Here is a 20,680-nt window from a genome sequence, read left to right as displayed (position 1 = left end):
AACCTAACCCCTAACTCTAATCCTACTCTAACCCTAATTATAACCCTGAACCTAACCCCTAACTCTAATCCTACCCTAACCCTAATTATAACCCTGAACCTAACCCCTAACTCTAATCCTACCCTAACCCTAATTGTAACCCTGAACCTAACCCCTAACTCTAATCCTACCCTAACCCTGAACCTAACCCCTAACTCTAATCCTACCCTAACCCTAATGTTAACCCTGAACCTAACCCCTAACTCTAACTCTAATCCTACCCTAACCCTAATAACCCTGAACCTAACCCCTATCTCAAATCCTAACCCTAATTGTAACCCTGAACCTAACCCCTAACTCTAATCCTACCCTAACCCTAATGTTAACCCTGAACCTAACCCCTAACTCTAATCCTACCCTAACCCTAATGTTAACCCTAAACCTAACCCCTAACTCTAATCCTACCCTAACCCTGATGTTAACCCTAAACCTAACCACTATGCCTATAATAACCTTTTTGCTTGTGGCCTTGTGGGGACTGGTCCCCACTTTTGGACAGGCGAAATGCCCCCAACTTTTCCTTGTTCAACTATCCTTGTGAGGACTTCTGGTCCCCACAAAGATAATAAAACCAAACCACACACACACAGTGGGAAAACCTTAAGAGAAAATGTACCTTCTAAGCATTAAGAATGTGATTCAACAGAGAGAGACCATATGACAATGTGAGACATTGCGGTGCAGGCGACAGGAACACTTATCTAACCTAATCCACGGAGATACCATGTTTCTTAGAACATCTAGGAAGAGTGATTTAAAACATTATGGTTGAAAGAACATTCTCTAACCTCCGAGAGATGAGACAGGAAACAACCCCCCCCATGTCAACCCTTCTATCTTACCACCCTCCAACCCCCCTCCATCTTACACCCACCTCCATCTTCCCTCCTCCGTAAGTGTCCCACTCAGAGGGCGTACGCTCCTCCCCCGTTCAGTTTCTCTACTCATCACAGGGCTGAAATAGTAATGTACAGGACTAGATAATTGGCCCCATCGGAGATGCATGGGCCTGGATGGAGAGAATGAGAGAAGAGAGGTAGAGGAGAAGCAATCAACAGAGAAATGAGACAGATGAAATACAGGAGAGGAGAGCTGCTCCCTCCCTTCCTCCCCATATTCAGAAAGGTGGGATATGATGAACAACCCTCCAGCCTCCACCATCGGCCTACTGTCAGCAGACTACATGTATCGAAGGGTTTCATAACGGACAGTAAAAAGAAAGACAGCGTTTACATATTGTGTTGTAACTGATTTATTTAGAACGGCCTGTAAGTCTCTCCCCTGTTATTATTTTTGGTATACGGGAGTTCAATACCATTGACCAGCTAGCCTCTCCGTGGCCCTGTTCTTAATGGATTGTTCGGTGCAGTTAGGCTTGTTGAAAGTTCTCCAGAGAGTTTCCTGTCATTATTAGAGAAGAAATGGAAAGAGCGTTAACACATACTGTATTGGTTTTAGTTTTTAGGGCACATCCATAGTAGAGCGCACCTACACACACACACACACACACACTGCATTAGTGAACTACTTACTGAGTGGGATTTAGCTACTAGCTACACTAGTGTTCCAAAGTTTGGGGTCACTTAGAAATGTACTTGTTTTTTAAAGAAAATCACATTTTCTGTCCATTAAAATAACATCAAATTGATCAGAAATACAGTGTAGACATTGCTAATGTTGTAAATGACTATTGTAGCTGGAAAAGGCAGATTTTTTTAAATGGAATATTTACGCAGGCATACAGAGGCCCATTATCAGCAACCATCACTCCTGTGTTCCAATCCAAGTTTATAATTTTAAAAGGCTAATTGATCATTAGAAAACCCTTTTGCAATGATGTTATCACAACTGAAATCTGTTGTTCTGATGAAAGAAGCAATAAAACTGGCCTTCTTTAGACTAGTTGAGTATCTGGAGCATCAGCATTTGTGGGTTCGATTACAGACTCAAAATGGCCAGAAACAAAGAACTTTCTTCTGAAACTCGTCAGTCTATTCTTGTTCTGAGAAATGAAGGCTATTCCATGCGAGTGTGTACTACTCGCTTCACAGAACAGTGCAAACTGGCTCTAACCAGAATAGAAAGAGGAGTGAGGCCCCGGTGCACAACTGAGCAAGAGGACAAGTACATTAGAGTCTAGTTTGAGAAACAGACACCTCACAAGTCCTCAACTGGCAGCATCATTAAATAGTACCCGCAAACCCCAGTCTCAACGTCAACAGTGAAGAGGCGACTCCGGGATGCCGACCTTCTAGGCAGAGTTGCAAAGAAAAAGCCATATCTCAGACTGGCCAATAAAATGAAAATATTAAGATGGGCAAAAGAACACAGACACTGGACAGAGGAAGATTGGAAAAAAGTGTTATGGACAGACAAATCTAAGTTTGAGGTGTTCGGATCACCAAGAAGAACATTTGTGAGATGCAGAAAAAATGAAAAGATACTGGAGGAGTGCAGGACGCCATCTGTCAACCATGGTGGCCGATTAATTAGGGCCGATTTCAAGTTTTCATAACAATCGGTAATCTGCATTTTTGGACACCGATCATATTGCATTCCACGAAGAAACTGCGTGGCAGGCTGACCACCTGTTACGCGAGTGCAGTAAGGAGTCATGGTAAGTTGCTAGCTAGCATTAAACGTATCTTATAAAAAACAATCAATCTTCACATAATCACATAGATGATATTACTAGGTTAACTAGCTTGTCCTGCGTTGCATATAATCAATGCCTGTTAATTTATTATTGAATCACAGCCTACTTCGCCAAACAGGTGATGATTTAACAAAAGCACATTCGTGAAAAAAGCACAATCGTTGCACGAATGTACCTTACCATAAACATCTTTTGCCTTTCTTAAAATCAATACACAGAATTATATTTTAAAACCTTCATATTTAGTTCAAAGAAATTCATGTTAGCAGGCAATATTAACAAGGGAGTCAGGGGATATGCAACAGTTTGGGCCACCTGCCTCATTGCGAACTAATTTGCCAGAATTTTACATAATTATGACATACCATTGAAGGTTGTGCAATGTAACTTAGGGTAGACTTAGGCTTGCCACCCGTTTGATAAAATACGTAACGGTTCTGTATTTCACTGAAAGAATAAACGTTTTGTTTTCAAAATGATAGTTTCCGGATCTGACCATTAAGTCTATGATTTGATATTTGATAGAGCAGTCTGACTGAGCGCTGGTAGGCAGCAGCAGGCTCGTAAGCATTCATTCAAACTTTACTGCATTTGCTAGCAACTATTGCAATGCTTGATCACAGTGCTGTTTATGACTTCAAGCCTATCAACTCCCGAGATTAGGCTGGCAATACTAAAGAACATCCAATAGTCAAAGGTATATGAAATACAAATGGTATAGAGAGAAATAGTTGACGCGTCATAATACCTATAATAACTGCAACCTAATATTTATTTACTGGAAATATTGAACCACCAGCTTTCATATGTTCTGAGCAAGGAACTTAAACATTAGCTTTTTTACATGGCACATATTGCACTTTTACTTTCTTCTCCAACACTGTGTTTTTGCATTATTAAACCAAATTGAGCATGTTTCATTATTTATTTGAGACTAAATAGATATTATTTATGTATTATATTGAGTTAAATAAGTGTTCATTGTTCATTCAGTATTGTTGTAATTGTCATTATATCAAATATATATATTTTAAAAAATCGTCCGATTAATCGGCATCAGCTTTTTTTTTGGTCCTCCAATAATCGGTATCGCATCGGTGTTAAAAAAAAAATCATAATCGGTTAACCTCTAGTCTGGGGGTGCTTTGGTGGTTGTAAAGTGGGAGATTTGTACAGGGTAAAAGGGATCTTGAAGAGGGAAGGCTATCACTCCATTTTGCAACACCATGCCATACCCTGTGGACGGCACTTAATTGGAGACAATTTCCTCCTACAACAGGACAATGACCCAAAACACAGCTCCAAACTATGCAAGAACTATATAGGGAAGAGCAGTCAGCTGGTATTCTGTTTATAATGGGGTGGCCAGCACAGTCACCGGATCTCAACCCTATTGAGCTGTTGTGGGAGCAGTTTGAAGTGCCTATCAAGCCAATCCAGTTTGTGGGAGGTGCTTCAGGAAGCATGGGGTGAAATCTCTTCAGATTACTCTTCAGATTACCACAACAAATTGACAACTAGAATGCCAAAGGTCTGCAAGGCTGTACTTGCTGAAAATTGAGGATTCTTTGACGAAAGCAAAGTTTGAAGGACACAATTATTATTTCAATTACAAATCATTATGTATAACCTTGTCAACGACTTGACTATATTTCCTATTGATTTTGCAACTCATTTCATGTATGTTTTCATTGGAAAACAAGGACATTTCCAAGTGACCTCAAGCTTTTGAGTGGTAGAGTATGTCTGTTTAAAACTGGAACAATGCTGCTGAGTTGTGGGTTTGGATGGCTTCACCGAGTGGGATTTCCTCAGACTGGCTCGCTGAGATTCTGTTAAGACAGGTTTTCTCATGAACATCTTCCGCGTGGGTGAGATTCAAACTCACCATGTGAGACTCTAAACTGCCTTCATGTGAGAGATTAGCTTAACAAATACCAGAATGTTGACACGGGCTGTGTGAATCTCTCTCTTCCCCTCTCTCTCCTCGCCAATCTCTTTCCACATCTTTCCTGCTCTCTGTTGCGTTTTGCCCTTGTAAAAGGTGAGTGATGTGTGCTCAGCACAGGCTATAGCTGGATTCAGGTATCACCCAGTGTGTGATGGTGATGAGGGAAAGGGGGGGGGGGGGGGGGGGTTGGGTCATGCCTGCATGGTGTGGTAATACCAGATCAGTGGAGTCTAACCCCTGATAACCTGTCACGGTGCTGGGACAAGCTGCAGGGCTCACCTCACCCAGCCACGCTGGCCTGTCAAATCCACCAGGCTTATGGCTGTCTAGCTCCTCTGCCTGTATGTACTGTATGTATGCAGGACTGTGTAGCGTAGCCGGAGCCGTGACTGCTTGTCCCATTGCGTGTGTCTGTGTGTAGGCTTTCATGCTCTGATCCCTTCCTCTGCTCATCTCCCCCATGAGTCACTGTGTGTTTGGAGAGATAGAGAAAGATGACGTCATCCACTCCCCTCTGTTCCGCTTTTCTTCCCTTTCCCCCACGGCCCTGTGGTGTGTGTTATTCATGGCTCCAGCTAGAGTTCCATGGATTTCTTCATGACATTCTACTTGTTGCAGAGGATGTGGTGCAAGGACTTTAGCAGAGTCGTTTTGCTCTAGTACTAAGCATCCCAGACAGGCCTGCCGGTGCAGTGGCGTAGTGAATGGAGCAGTACGTCCCACAGGAAGAGATAACCATCCCCAAGGGGACGCAGTCATCACTGTCCTATTCAACGCTGTGGATTCAGCACAGCAAAGCACACGGAATGGCGTTCACACTCTACAGGCCTGTGCATTGGCATGTGGCAGCAGCCTTATCTATCCTGTGTGGAGATGAGTGTTATTTGAGTGTCTGAGCTGTTTGTTTGTGTATGTAAGAGCAGTGTGCAGCTCCACTGCCTCGCTCTCTCTCTCTCTCTGAGCAGCCCTGTGTAGCCATGCTGTAGTGGGAGAGGTCAGGCAGACAGGGCACCCCCGAGGTCCTTCGCAGACTCCCATCTGGCCCTGGGGAGGGGCAGGCAGGGCCACAACGACACATTCCTACAACGACACGGGCTGGGAGAGGGAATGATAGACAGAGGGTAGGGACACATGAGAAAGGTATGGGCGATTTGGAGAGGAGCTAATGGATTCTGTGATGGATCCTAGTGATGGATAAAGAAGTACATATACCTTGCAGCAGCCTCCCAAGTCTTCCCTATGGGAGGTGGTTAAGGTTCATAATATGCAGTCAGTGGGATATTTAAGCAATAAGGCCCGAGGGGGTGTGGTATATGGCCGATATACTACGGCTAAGGGCTGATCTTCGGCAAGACGCAATGTGGAGTGCCTGGATACGGCCCTTAGCCGTGGTATATTGTATATTATTATATTTTACTTGCTATATTGTATTTACTTTGCCACCATTGCCTTTTTTTGCCTTTACCTCCCTTATCTCACCTCATTTGCATCGTATATAGACTTGTTTATACTGTATTATTGACTGTATGTTTGTTTTACTCCATGTGTTGTTGTGTGTGTCGAACTGCTTTGCTTTATATTGGCCAGGTCGCAGTTGCAAATGAGAACTTGTTCTCAACTTGCCTACCTGGTTAAAATAAAGGTGAAATAAAAAATGAAATAAAATACATTTCTATTATAAACTGACTTGACTTTCAGCCAATCGAGTCAACCTTTTATGTGAAACAGGACATATCTTCGTCCAGATCTAGCAAACCAGTCTTGTGTACCCGCTACAGTGGACCTCACAAGGCTGGTCACACTGGTTGTCTTTAAAGTTAAGTGGGGAGCATTCTCCAAGTCGGACCTGTTTAAGGGTTAGTGGTAGTCAGAGGAGCGTGTGACAGACAGACAGACAAACAGACAGACAGACAGACAGACAGAGACAGACAGACAGACAGACAGACAGGGTTGATGTGAGGAGAGCGGGTGTGACGCTGCCCTTCACTGGACGATGGGGCCTGTCTCACAGCCTGCCTGTACCCATCAGCGTCACCCCTCCATCAGGCCCAGTCATAAACCCCCCTTACCCCCCATCCCCACCCACCCCGAACCCCGCTGGGGGCGCTCAGCCGCCTTCACACACGACTACCAAAATACCCCCTGTCACCCCAGCAACAGGTGAGGGAGGCGAGATTTGGCCAAGTTGACCTGCAGCTGAGCTGACCACCCGGAACGGGGATGGGACTAACTGACACCTCTGCCAGGAAACAGCCTGGAGGGAGGGGTGAGAACATGAAGTGAAGGGGTTGAAGGGAGAGACAGAGAGAGGGAGACGGACAGAGAGAGGGAGACGGAGAGGGAGAGAGAGAGAGATGCATGGATGGGTTTATTGGTGTGTGCATTGTGCTTGGGTCTAGGAAACAGGAATTGGAGGTTAAATGGAAGTGGCAGACAAAAACATGCGAAAGGGTCAGGAGTTTCGTCCTAACTGACTAATTACTGTATTTCATTTCTTGTTGATTTTTTGTTGTTGTTGATTGTTATCGTGACCTTCTTGTCTCCTGCTGTCCTTTTAAGGCTGTGGTTGAATCGAACAATCGAACAACAAAGCCCAAAGTTCACCAACCATCTCTGGCAATCAATGTGGCTGTTGTAGGTTAAATCAAGACGCAAACGCAACAAAACAGTATCTGTGTGACAATGAAAATGTTGCAGTCCACACACACCCACGCCCAGGCATGTATACACACAGATCCCACACGCACGCACCTTCTGTGTGCCTGCTTTAATGTGATGTAAGGGAGATCAGAGAGCAACAGCTTGTCCTGCTGAGCCCTCAAGCTAATTATAACTTCACGGAGGGTCGGCTAATGAATCACAAGATTCCCCACACCCTTTGACCTTTCAGACACCGTCTGTAGTTTTCTTGTCCCGTGGAGAAGCCAAATGGGGAGGGACTTGGAAGCCATGGTTAAAGAGTCCAGGATGGGGGTGAAATGTGATCTCGTAATTATTGCCCCCTGCGTCATCGATGTGGGCGCTAGGGGGAGAGAGGGGAGTGTGTCGGAGGAAAGAGAGCAGGGGGAGGGGATGGGGAGCCAATGCAGGGCGGGTGGTGGTGTGGTGTTCCATGATGTTGTGAACTGCGTCCCAGAGGCACTCTATTCCCTATATAGTGCACTGGACCCTTATCAAAAGTAGAGCACTATTTTGGGAATAGGGTGTCATTTGGGACACGATCTTACTCCCTCTGTGAAGTGGTTCACACAGTCCCTTCACCTCTATATCACCTGTTAGGCTGGGGGCAAGTAGCCTAGCGTTGGGCCAGCGTTGGGCCAGTAACCGAACGCTTGCTGGTTGGAATCCCCGAGCTGACTAGGTTCAAAAAATCTGTTGACGTCCCATTGAGTAAGGCACTTAACCCTAATTTTGTCCAGGGTCACAGTCAATAATGGCTGACCCCTGGCCGTGACCCCACTCTCCAAGGGTGTGTCAGGGGGAGTGGGATATGCAAAAAACACATAGGACAAATGATTATGATGATGATGATTATTATTATTGTACCACTGGTGTCTGTTGAGTGAGAGTGAAGTAGCGCTTCTCTTCCCTCCAGCTGAACCAACAGACCGTCTTGCAGGTGGGTCATGTTTTCCTATATGCCCCGATGATTCCTGCCACTGTTTCGCACAACAACTGTATGCAAATGCCAAGAATTTATTGGAAAGGGGAAATGAAAAACAAACACCTGCATTTATCCTTCCTTAGATTGTTTATGGCTCCCATGACACTGCCCCCGTGGTGGGGCGCCCTGGTAAAGCCAAGGCCTGTTTTCGCCGTTGACTGGAGGCTGTTTTTGTTTTTTTGAACGCCTGCTGTGCTTACCCTTTGATCTGGGTGGTCTGTGTACCGGTCCCCAACACTCCATCTGTTACTGAGACGCTTTAACATGCTGTGCTGAGAATCCATAATGGACTAGGCATTTAATTATTTTCAACCAGGGCTAATACCGTCTGACTTCAAAAGGTTGAAATTCAATGATATTCACCCACTCTGCCCAGAGTGGGTGAAAACGCGCTTTGGTGAAATTTCACTTCCCTATGTTATAAAATGTATTTTACCAAGACAAATATGTTCTGAGTCGTTCAGTGGGGTCTTTCCCTAACATATCACTAACATTATGTCCAAGAAGTCGGATTTTGTAACCTAATACATCCGATAATAAGAACAGAGCTCTGTTGACAAAGTGCCGCCGCTTTGAGGATTTGCCATGTTGTGATGGTCATATGAAAAGTTGTTTCCGTGGGTCTCAAAAATAAAAAATGAACATGACACAAGCTGAATTAAATGTTAAAGGCTTTGAAAATAAAAAGCGTTACACTCAGTACTCTGTTGACATTTCACGGAGATATGCTTGTTTTTCGGAGAAATCGTGATTTTGCATCAAGCATCGTCTGCTACTCCCTGTCAGGTGTAAGATGGATGGCTTTGCTCTGGGGGGGATTTGTCAGGTCTGTACAAGCATCTGCTGAGGTGGGGAGGGGCATACATTTCACACTCCTGGATGACCCTGTGACCATATTCCCTCCCAAAACACAAAGTAAAGTGTCAGAGTTGAGACTTAATCATTCACAAAAAGTTCAGATTCACAGACAGTAGAACGTGAGTGAGCTAGATTGAGTATCTTTCCGCCATTTAGTGTCATGAAAGATTTTGGAGCTCAGTTAAGTCGATTAAGTCGATGGCAAGTGACAAGCCGATAGCTCGTTATGTCTGATTTGCCTTCATGAAAACCTCTTACAAGTCGATTCCCACTTTATCTTTCAGTAAGGAGATGTACAGACACAAACACATTTGGAATAGTTAGGGTCACAGATGTCATTATTCCCTGTGTCTGTGTGTGTTATCTCACTCCATCTTAGTACACAGGTCCAATAGGGATATTGGACAATATCTACTATAGTGTACAGTGGTCGGTCTGAAAGCCAGTTACAATGAACGTTTCCCCATTTCTTGGCAGGAGGTATGGAGCCTCTTTGCCTGTCTCTGTCTTTCTATTTCTCTCTGTTTATCTCTCTCTCATTATCTCTGTCTCCCCCAGTCTTATAATCTGTAAGGATCCAGAGCTGCCCAGGAGTTACTGAGGGAGATAAGACTAATTAGAAGTGCACTGGGCTTTGCAAATATTGCAGACAGGCTCTGCTAGTGCCTGTTGTCTGCCTCTAACAAGGAAATGAATATACAAAGTTAATGAATCCCCCCCCTGATAAGTTTCAAGTTTTAATGTCACGTGCACAAGTACAGTGGAAAGCCTTTCTTGCAAGCTCTTATTCTAACAATGCAGTAATCAATATCTGTAGCACTATCAAATAAAGTAAAGTAGAACAGAAACACACAAGAGAAAAAAATAAGAAGAAGAACACGAGAAAGTAAGTAAGTAATGATCAATTCCAATACGATATTTGTGTGTGTGTGTGTGTCTGTGTCTGTGTGTGTGTGTGTGTGTGTGTGTGTGTGTGTGTGTGTGTGTGTGTGTGTGTGTGTGTGTGTGTGTGTGTGTGTGAATGTGTAGAGTCCTGTGAGTGTGTAATAAGAAAAATATCAGAATCTCATTTGCAGCTCTATTGTAGTTTGGAAATGAGTTTTGAAGGCCCTTCGGAGTGTTTGAGGAATTACACTATTGAAACATTAGCCAAAACAAAATGGTATCCGCTGCCTCATAGTCCTATCATTAAACTGAGTGATGCACTTCTAAACGGAAACAGTCCTCGTACGGCCTGCATTATATTACCATTTGTCTTGAGGAGAGACCGTGGGAGCCTTCACCACGCAGTTACACAATGTAAACTGGGAGCTGAATAATCAGACAAGGAAATATACATTTTAAACATGCATCTGAGTATCATCCCAAAGGCCAATGTATTTGTGTTGCACAAAGTTAGGAATCTGTTAAAAATAACATTGATTTAGTTATTTCTTCCGGCAGTCAGGTGTCAGAGCAGGCAGGGCATGGGGCGTTCATGGCACTGAGCTGGCACTAATGACCAAGCCTCCGGGGGCTTGGCTTGGTGAGGGGTGAGCAGGGGGAGGAAAGTGGCGGCTGCGTGAAAACACAAATTCCCACCATGTCCTCCATAACTGGTCTTCTGATGACAGGTTATTAATGCCTGCTGTCAGGACCAGTGTGGTTTAGCAGAGCTCAGAGGGAGGTAAATCAGATCCATCTTTACCTGCCAGCAGCACAGGGACAGTCTGTGTTGAAACTTTGTGTCCACAGTGTCCACATCCATCCACGTAGGTGTAAACTCTCCTTGCGATGAAAGGTCTGCTCTGCTCTGTCTCCCTAGTTTTTGACTCTCCTGGCTTACGTCATCAAAGTTATATATCAGTCTCATCAATCTGTTTTATGTGGATGTGTTTGGAAAGAGAAAAGTCAATGTGTTGCTAACGCTCTCTCGATCTCTCTCTCTCGTTCACTCTCTCCAGGATGGCTCCAAGCAGAGGCAGGTGAGGCAAAAGAAGACTGTCTCCTTCAGCTCCATGCCCAACGACCGTAAGATCAACAGCACAGCCGCCTGCATGGCCTTCATGATGGAGGGCTGCGAGATGAAGAAGGTGCGCTCCAACTCGCGCATGTACAACCGCTACTTCCTACTGGACCCGGACCTGCACTGGCTCCGCTGGGAGCCCTCCAAGAAGGACTCAGAGAAAGCCAAGTTGGAGATCAAGAGCATCAAGGAGGTCCGTCTGGGGAAGAAGACCCCTGTGCTGCGCAGCAATGGCCTGTCCGACCAGTTCCCAGACGAGTGTGCCTTCTCCATCATCTACGGGGACAACTATGAGTCTCTGGACCTGGTGGCCAGCACAGCTGATGTGGTCAGCACCTGGGTGATGGGCCTCCGCTACTTGGTCTCCTACGGGAGGCACACGGTAGATGTGGTTGAGCCTAGCCAGCCCAGCCTGAGGACCTCCTGGATTGGATCGGTGTTTGAGCTGGCTGACATGGAGAGGAATGGCCACATCGACCTGTTCAGGGCCACCCAGATCATCAGGGGGCTCAATCCGGGCATGAAGGAGTCCCGGATAGAGCTGAAGTTCAAGGAGCTCCAGAAGGCCAAAGACCAGTATGGGGAGGACATTGACATGGAAACCTTTGTGGAGGCCTACTGCGAGCTGTGCACGAGGCCAGAGATCTTCTTCCTGCTGGTGCAGTTCTCCAGCAACAAGGAATACCTGGACAGCAAGGACCTGATGCTGTTTGTGGAGGTGGAGCAGGGCATGGAGGGCGTGACGGAGGACATGTGCCGGGGCATCGTCCAGAAGTACGAGCCGTCCGCCGAGGGCCGGGAGAAGGCCAGCCTCTCCATTGATGGCTTCACGCACTACCTCCTCTCCTCAGAGTGTCACATTTTCGACCCCCAGCACAAGCGGGTGTGTCAGGACATGAGACAGCCGCTCTCCCACTACTACATCAACTCTTCGCACAACGCCTCCCTCCTCGAGGACCACTTCTGGGGCTCCTCCGACATCAGCAGCTACATCCGGGCCCTGAAGATGGGCTGCCGCAGCCTGGAGATCATTGTGTGGGACGGCCCGGACAACGAACCTGTGGTGTACGTGGGGAACTCGGTGGCATCTCAGCTAGCCCTCTGCAAGGTCTTGGATATTATAAACCAGTATGCATTTGAGAGCTCTGAGTACCCCCTCATCCTCTGCCTGGTGACACACTGCTGTATCCCCCAACAGAGGGTCATGGCCCAGCACATGAAGAAGATCCTTGGAGACAAGCTGTATTTGGATGCCCCCAGCTCAGAGGACCACTACCTACCCTCCCCAGAGGAACTCAAGGGTAAGATCCTGCTGAAGGGCAAGCGGCTGCCCCCAAACTACCCCGAGTCAGAGGGGGAGGTGACTGATGAGGAGGAGGGTCTGGAGATGTCCAGGAGGGTGGGGGCAGATGATAAGGACCATCTCAACGGCCTTGGCTGCAAACGGCTGAGACTGTGTAAGGAACTGTCGGACCTGGTCTCCCTCTGTAAGTCAGTGCAGTTCAGGGACTTTGACATCTCCAACAGGGATCAGAAATATTGGGAGATGTGCTCTTTCAATGAGGTCGACGCCAACAGGTTCGCCAACGAGTTCCCCGAGGACTTTGTGTGCTACAACAAGCGCTTTCTCTCCAGGGTGTACCCCACTCCGATGCGGATCGACGCCAGTAACATGAACCCCCAGGACTTCTGGAAGTGTGGTTGCCAGATTGTAGCCATGAACTACCAGACCCCGGGCCTGATGATGGACCTCAACCTGGGATGGTTCAGGCAGAACGGGAATTGTGGCTACGTGTTGCGGCCAGCCATCATGAGGGAGGAGGTGTCATACTTCAGCGCCAACGCCAGGGAATCCCTACCAGGGGTGTCCGCCCAGCTTCTCCACATCAAGGTGATCAGCGGGCAGAACCTGCCCAAGCCCAGGGGCTCTGCTGCAAAGGGAGACGTGGTGGAACCCTACATCTATGCGGAGATCCACGGCATCCCGGCTGACTGCGCCGAGCAGAGGACTAAGACGGTCTCTCAAAACGGAGACAACCCCGTCTTCGACGAGAGCTTTGAGTTCCAGATCAACCTACCGGAGTTGGCGGTGCTACGCTTCGTAGTGCTGGACGACGACTACATCGGAGACGAGTTCATCGGCCAGTACACAATCCCCTTTGAATGTCTGCAGCCTGGCTACAGGCATGTCCCCTTGCAGTCGCTGACGGGGGAATTCCTACCCAACTGTACCCTGTTCGTACATGTGGCCATCACCAACAGAAGGGGAGGGGGCAAGGCCCACAAGAGAGGCCTGTCGGTGAGGAAGGGCAAGAAGGCTCGTGAGTACACATCCAGCAAGACCACCGGTATCAAGGTGGTAGACGAGCTCTTCAGAGCATCCACCCAGCCTCTGAGGGAAGCCACAGACCTCCGGGAGAACGTCCAGGTAAAGTACTTAACATTCATTATATGTACGTACACATTTTTATAAATTATTATGAAGGAGCATTAAAGGCAGGCACTTCCCCTTGCATACATTACATCTGGAAATGACATCAGCTTGTGTGGAGATATTAAGCAGTCGTGATTGCCTCTTAGGCTGCATTTCCGTAATGGAATACGATAAAACTGTTAATTCATTCCACAAGCGATAGAAGGAGATGCCAATTAGGAGTGAGGGAGCCTGGGAAGAAATAGTATAGCACAAGTAGTAGCTAGACAGGTGAATCCTTAGCACCTCACTGAATAGGAACCAAACGTTGTTGAGTTCACTCTCAGCTCGTTCTCTGTTTGTCGCTCCGATGGATAGAGAAGAGTTGCTAATTGTGTTGTATTTACATGATGTAAAAGGCAGGAGCCATAAATGAGAATGTCAGTTAAGCTGGACAATTAAAAGGCTTATGCAAAGTGTCGTCATTAAGCAGATGATGGTCTGTGTTAGGCTCTTTGAGCACCCTTATGAACCCCCTACAGAAATGATAAATGACAAACCAGTCATGTTTCATAATAGTTTGTTATGAACCCCCCTTCTCCCTCTACCCCCACCCCTGAGATTATAAGTGGCCATCAATTTATGTTTCGTAACAATTTATTTTCAGATGTTTTGTCGGGAGAAGATGGCAGTTCGAGTACAGCTTGTAATTGTTGTTGTCATGATTGAAGGGCGTAAAATGAATCTTTTCTCTGTCTTGTCTGGTCTACTGTCTGTCTGTGTGATGATAAAGATGGGAAGTGAGGAGGTTTTACACGCCCTGTATACTTTGTACATCAGCCGTCTGGTTTAGACTGGCAGGCCTCTTGTCCTGTCTGACAGATTTGAGAATAGACTATTTCTCTGGATACTTTGAACTTGATGGGGGTCAGACGTTGACTCATAGTTTGCTGACATTGCTTTATATCCCAGGTAGGTTATGGGCTTTATAACACCATCGACAACACTTGATTTGCCCGAGGAATGGACCTGGTTCCTTAATAAACAAACTGCCACAGCTCTTGGAAAATGTATAAACATGTGAAAACACGGAGCATCATAAAACACATTTCTCTATATGTGTCTTCCCTCTGTTCTTTGTTAGCTCCATTTCTACTATCTTTCTTTAATTGGGTTTCCTTCTTTTACTACAGTAGCTCATGAGCAGGTATTGTTTCATGTGAGGGATTTAGGCCTATTTCAAATCATTTCAAACTGGCAGTAGCTTAGGCTGCGTGGTCATAGGGTTTGAATCCTCCGTTTCCGTCTATCTATCGCTTTAGTACTGTAGCTGCATCGACTCGACAATAGCGCTCTTTTCTTTTCTGAAGAAGGATCTTTTCTTAATGAATATTTCAGTAATGATAGTTTGTTATGAATGGCGTTCATGCAAAAGTGTTTTCTCAAGGGTTTGAGACGATAGTTTTACATAAAAGAGAGCTGCAATGCACACCCATAGCTAGGTCTCAGGGAAATTCAGATCGGTACTTATTATGACTATCGGCAGCAATTTTTTACACGGTCTCTCCAAGCGCTGAAAAAGCCATTGTAGTACCAGTAAATAACACATGTAACAAATGTATGATTGTTAGACGTTGTGTTAGTTAGCGAAGGAAGGAAACTAGGTCACTATGTATCTTCAGTCGGTGATCGGTATGAACCCAGGTACATAGAGCTACCTTCTTTCTCAGCTCCCAGATGCTCTGTTTTCAAATCACAACCCCAGATATCAGCACAATTGATTCCTGATCTCAGGAACTATACTTGGTAATCCTCTCAGAGCCTTTAGGACTGCCGCCATACCGGTTTGATGTTCTGTCTTAGCCTAAAACCCAGCATCGCTGGAGAGCTGTGGTAGGTGGGTCTGTTCTCCCGCCAGCCAACCTCAATCTAGGCCCAAGGACATGGCAAACAAGAGCCAAGAACCATAATAACTAAGCAGGGGATGTGATTAGAGATCCTGTGGCATGCTGTCACACATTTTTCATTTGTGGAAATTGATGCAGATGATCTTGACTCTCTATTTTCCAAAAAGGGTGTCTCGTTTACCCAGGCACTGTTACAGAAAAAGGAGATGTTGTTGTGTTCCAGACGGAAAATGAATACTGTGATTTTGGGGAATAGTTTTCCTTATATGTGATAAGTGGAGGGTAATTTTCAGGCAAATGACCGGATACAATCTATACCAGTAAATACTATGTTTAGAGAAATGTTTTCAGCTGGACATATTTTGGGACTCGATACAAGCCTCATGCAGTTGTTAGATGTGGATGGAAGCAAGATTCCTGACACAGATACTGTCAGCTAATAATTTTGTCACACTTTATTTTGGATAGTCCCGCTTTTCCATCTCTAGATACCGTACTGATGGGCATACTAACTGCTTGCTGAGGTTACGTTTAGGTTGAGGTTTAGAAAAAGGATTAGGGTAAGGGTTGAGGTTAGGGTTAGGGTAAGGACTACATTCAGGGTTAGGAGAAGGATCAGTGTTTAGGGTTAGAGCTAGGTGTAGGGTTAGTAGATGGTTGAAATGTTACTGATAGTCTGTAATTACAAACACCATCTCTAGATGCTCTACAGACTATCCAAATAAAGTGTCACCAGTCATTATATTTCAAATCTGTGCTTGTGTGTGAGTCAGAAGTTGGGATTGCACAATGTTCAACATAGGCCAGTGACAATGACTCAGTCTAAGCTAACACCCCCACATTAAATCGGGGGTGGGGGGGGGGGGTCTATACTAAGCATGGAAATGATACACAAGCGAGACATGTTAGTTGTGACGTTTTTGTGTGCATGCAGGAGCTATTAATTTTCCTATCAATAGACAATTATGATAGGAAAATAGAAGACAATTACGATTAGGTAACTGGTACAGCAGGTGACAAGATCTCTGTGTGTGTGTGTGTGTGTGTGTGTGTGTGTGTGTGTGTGTGTGTGTGTGTGTGTGTGCTTGTGTTTTTGCCAGCCTGTGTGTAGACTGCACCGCAGTTGCCCCTGTTCCATAAAGGGAGATGTAAAATGTCCATCTCCCTCAGAGGAACAGAGATAGAAACGGGCAAACAGCCAAACAGGCCTGATGTGGAGATGGATGGCGTCATAGCACACTGTGGTTGGCATCAATGTTTTCTTGTAGATGGTCTCCCCAGATGGACCCTGCCTGTACCTGTAGTATAAGTGAAGGTAGAGGTTGTGGTGCTAGGGGCAGGAAGACCCAGAGGCGAGGGGAGCCAAATCCCATTGGATGATATTATCACCTGTAGAGGAGACCAGAGCTGGCAGCTGGCAGCGTCACACAGTGTAGTCTGGCCTCCAATAAAGAGCCTCCTCTCCCCTGAGACACACAGCCACTGACTCACACAGGACAGAGTAAAGAAGGGAGACTTCAAGGAGACTTCAAGTCTTCTTCACAAAGGCCTGTGTTGAGGGTGCATGGTAATGAGAGAAACCTCAACACACACTGTCACAGCACCACAATAGCAGCAAAATAGCACCACAATAGCAGCAAAATAGCACCACAATAGCACACCCATTCATGCGTAAATGTATACATGCAGATTGATACTGTATAGTGCAATCTTTTTATTTAATTTTTCTTTTACCCCCTTTTTCTTCCCAATTTCATGATGTCCAATTGCGATCTTATCTCATCGCTGCAACTCCCCCAACGGGTTCGGGAGGCGAAGGTCGAGTTATGCGTCCCCTGAAACATGACCCACGGAACCGCGCTCCTTAACACCCACCCGCTTAACCCGTAAGACAGCTGCACCAATGTGTCGGAAGAAACACCGTTCAACTGACGGCCAAACCCTCCCCTAACCCGGACCACGCTGAGCCAAGTAAAGCCCCTCCTGTCAAACCCTCCCCTAACCCGGACCATGCTGAGCCAAGTAAAGCCTCTCCTGTCAAACCCTCCCCTAACCCGGACCATGCTGAGCCAAGTAAAGCCCCTCCTGTCAAACCCTCCCTAACCCGGACCATGCTGAGCCAAGTAAAGCCCCTCCTGTCAAACCCCCTAACCCGGACCCCAAGTAAAGCCCCTCCTAACCCGGACCATGCTGAGCCAAGTAAAGCCCCTCCTGCCAAACCCTCCCTAACCCGGACCACGCTGAGCCAAGTAAAGCCCCTCCTGTCAAACCCTCCCCTAACCCGGACCATGCTGAGCCAAGTAAAGCCTCTCCTGTCAAACCCTCCCCTAACCCGGACCATGCTGAGCCAAGTAAAGCCCCTCCTGTCAAACCCTCCCCTAACCCGGACCATGCTGAGCCAAGTAAAGCCCCTCCTGTCAAACCCTCCCTAACCCGGACCATGCTGAGCCAAGTAAAGCCCCTCCTGCCAAACCCTCCCTAACCCGGACCATGCTGAGCCAAGTAAAGCCCCTCCTGCCAAACCCTCCCTAACCCGGACCAAGCTGAGCCAAGTAAAGCCCCTCCTGCCAAACCCTCCCCTAACCCGGACCATGCTGAGCCAAGTAAAGCCCCTCCTGTCAAACCCTCCCTAACCCGGACCACGCTGAGCCAAGTAAAGCCCCTCCTGCCAAACCCTCCCTAACCCGGACCACGCTGAGCCAAGTAAAGCCCCTCCTGCCAAACCCTCCCCTAACCCGGACCACGCTGAGCCAAGTAAAGCCCCTCCTGCCAAACCCTCCCCTAACCCGGACCATGCTGAGCCAAGTAAAGCCCCTCCTGCCAAACCCTCCCTAACCCGGACCATGCTGAGCCAAGTAAAGCCCCTCCTGCCAAACCCTCCCCTAACCCGGACCACGCTGAGCCAAGTAAAGCCCCTCCTGCCAAACCCTCCCCTAACCCGGAACATGCTGAGCCAAGTAAAGCCCCTCCTGCCAAACCCTCCCCTAACCCGGACCATGCTGAGCCAAGTAAAGCCCCTCCTGCCAAACCCTCCCCTAACCCGGACCACGCTGAGCCAAGTAAAGCCCCTCCTGCCAAACCCTCCCCTAACCCGGACCACGCTGAGCCAAGTAAAGCCCCTCCTGCCAAACCCTCCCCTAACCCGGACCATGCTGAGCCAAGTAAAGCCCCTCCTGTCAAACCCTCCCCTAACCCGGACCACGCTGAGCCAAATGTGCGCCGCACTATGGGACTCCAGGTCACGGCCGGTTGTGACACAGCCTGGAACCGCTGCGCCACTCGGGAGTGTAGTAATTAAAATGTTGGCCGTACACGGAAACACACACAAGTCACTCTGGTCAGCTGTAATTCACTCTGGCCAGCTGTAAGTCACTCTGGCCAGCTGTAAGTCACTCTGGCCAGCTGTAATTCACTCTGGCCAGCTGTAAGTCACTCTGGCCAGCTGTAAGTCACTCTGGCCAGCTGTAAGTCACTCTGGCCAGCTGTAATTCACTCTGGCCAGCTGTAATTCACTCTGGCCAGCTGTAAGTCACTCTGGCCAGCTGTAATTCATTCTGGCCAGCTGTAAGTCACTCTGGCCAGCTGTAAGTCACTCTGGCCAGCTGTAAGTCACTCTGGCCAGCTGTAATTAACTCTGGCCAGCTGTAATTAACTCTGGCCAGCTGTAATTCACTCTGGCCAGCTGTAAGTCACTCTGGCCAGCTGTAAGTCACTCTGGCCAGCTGTAATTAACTCTGGCCAGCTGTAATTCACTCTGGCCAGCTGTAATTCACTCTGGCCAGTTGTAAGTCACTCTGGATAAGAGCATCTGATAAATTACATTATTATTATAATTTTTTGCCTACAGTCACACCCCATAATACGCATGGAATGGTATTAAGAAATGCCTTATCACACTTCAGTGACCTCTGACGAAGAGTGATTGATCATCTCAAATAACTACTTTTCCAGGTGATCTACTCTGAACAATAACAGAGTGAAGTGCGTTCCTCTTACAGGGGATTGGAGAGGAGGAGAGTGGGCGAGGAGACTGGCCGTTACAGAGAGGCTCTGTAGGAGTGGCAGGAAATCGATTCAGGCTATTTAGGATTTAACTCTCCCTTTCCTTTGTGTGTGTGTGCCTTTGCGTGGATATGTTTGTGTGTGTATGCGCATACACTGTGTGTGTGTGTGTGTGTGTGTGTGTGTGTGTGTGTGTGTGTGTGTGTGTGTGTGTGTGTGTTTGAGAGAGAGAGAGAGAGATGGAACAAACACCAAATTGAGACTGCATGCAGAATTCTGAAAATATATGTACAATATGTACAATATAAAACACCAAATAATGCATGCAAAGCAGAATTAGGCCGATATCCGCTAATGATCAAAATCCAGAAAAGAGCCGTTAAATTCTATAACCACCGAAAAGGAAGCAATTCCCAAACCTTCCACAACAAAGCCATCACCTACAGGGAGATTAATCTGGAGAAGAGTCCCCTAAGCAAGCTGGTCCTGGGGCTCTTTTCACAAACACCAACAGAACCCACAGAGCCCCAGCACAACAACACAATTAGACCCAATCAAATCATGAGGAAACAAAAAGATAATTACTTGACACATTGGAAAGAATTTCACAAGGAAACTGAGCAATCTAGAATGCTATTTGGCCCTAAACAGAGAGTACACAGTGGCAGAATACCTGACCATTGTGACTGACCCACATTTAAGGAAAGCTTTGACTATGTACAGACTCAGTGAGCATAGCCTTGCTATTGAGAAAGAGACAGGCTATACGCACACTGCCTACAAAATTAGGGGAAACTGAGCTGCACTTCCTAACCTCCTGCCAAATGTATGACCATATTAGAGACCCATATTTTCCCCAGATTAAACAGATCCACAAAGAATTTGAAAACAAACCCAATTTTGATAAACTCCCATACCTACTGGGTGAAGCAGCAGGATTTGTGACCTGTTGCCACAAGAAAAGGGCAACCAGTGAAGAACAAACATCATTGCAAATACAACCCATATTTATGTTGACTTATTCTCCCCTTTGTACCTTAACTATTTGCACATTGTTACAACACTGTATACAGACATAATCTGACATTTGAAATGTCTTTTGGAATTTCTGTGAGTGTAATGTTTACTGTTTTTGTTTAGTTCACTTTTGTTTATTATCTACTTCACTTGTTTTAGCAATGTTAA

At 46.6% G+C, this 20,680-nt stretch overlaps 1 protein-coding gene across 1 annotated transcript in view; it reads left to right on the top strand.

Annotated features, from left to right (window-relative positions):
• Positions 1 to 20,680, top strand: part of LOC115104127 (inactive phospholipase C-like protein 2) — a 97,419-nt gene that overhangs the window by 45,054 nt on the left and 31,685 nt on the right. The window contains 1 exon segment of the mRNA XM_029625354.2: positions 11,112 to 13,601. Within this exon segment, the coding sequence (XP_029481214.2) occupies positions 11,112 to 13,601 (2,490 nt within the window).

The sequence above is a fragment of the Oncorhynchus nerka genome, linkage group LG21 (genome assembly GCF_034236695.1).
Source record: "Oncorhynchus nerka isolate Pitt River linkage group LG21, Oner_Uvic_2.0, whole genome shotgun sequence".
Taxonomy (NCBI): domain Eukaryota; kingdom Metazoa; phylum Chordata; class Actinopteri; order Salmoniformes; family Salmonidae; genus Oncorhynchus; species Oncorhynchus nerka.
The sequence above is the reverse complement of the archived record's forward strand: the minus strand, read 5'-3'. Positions and strand labels throughout refer to the sequence as shown.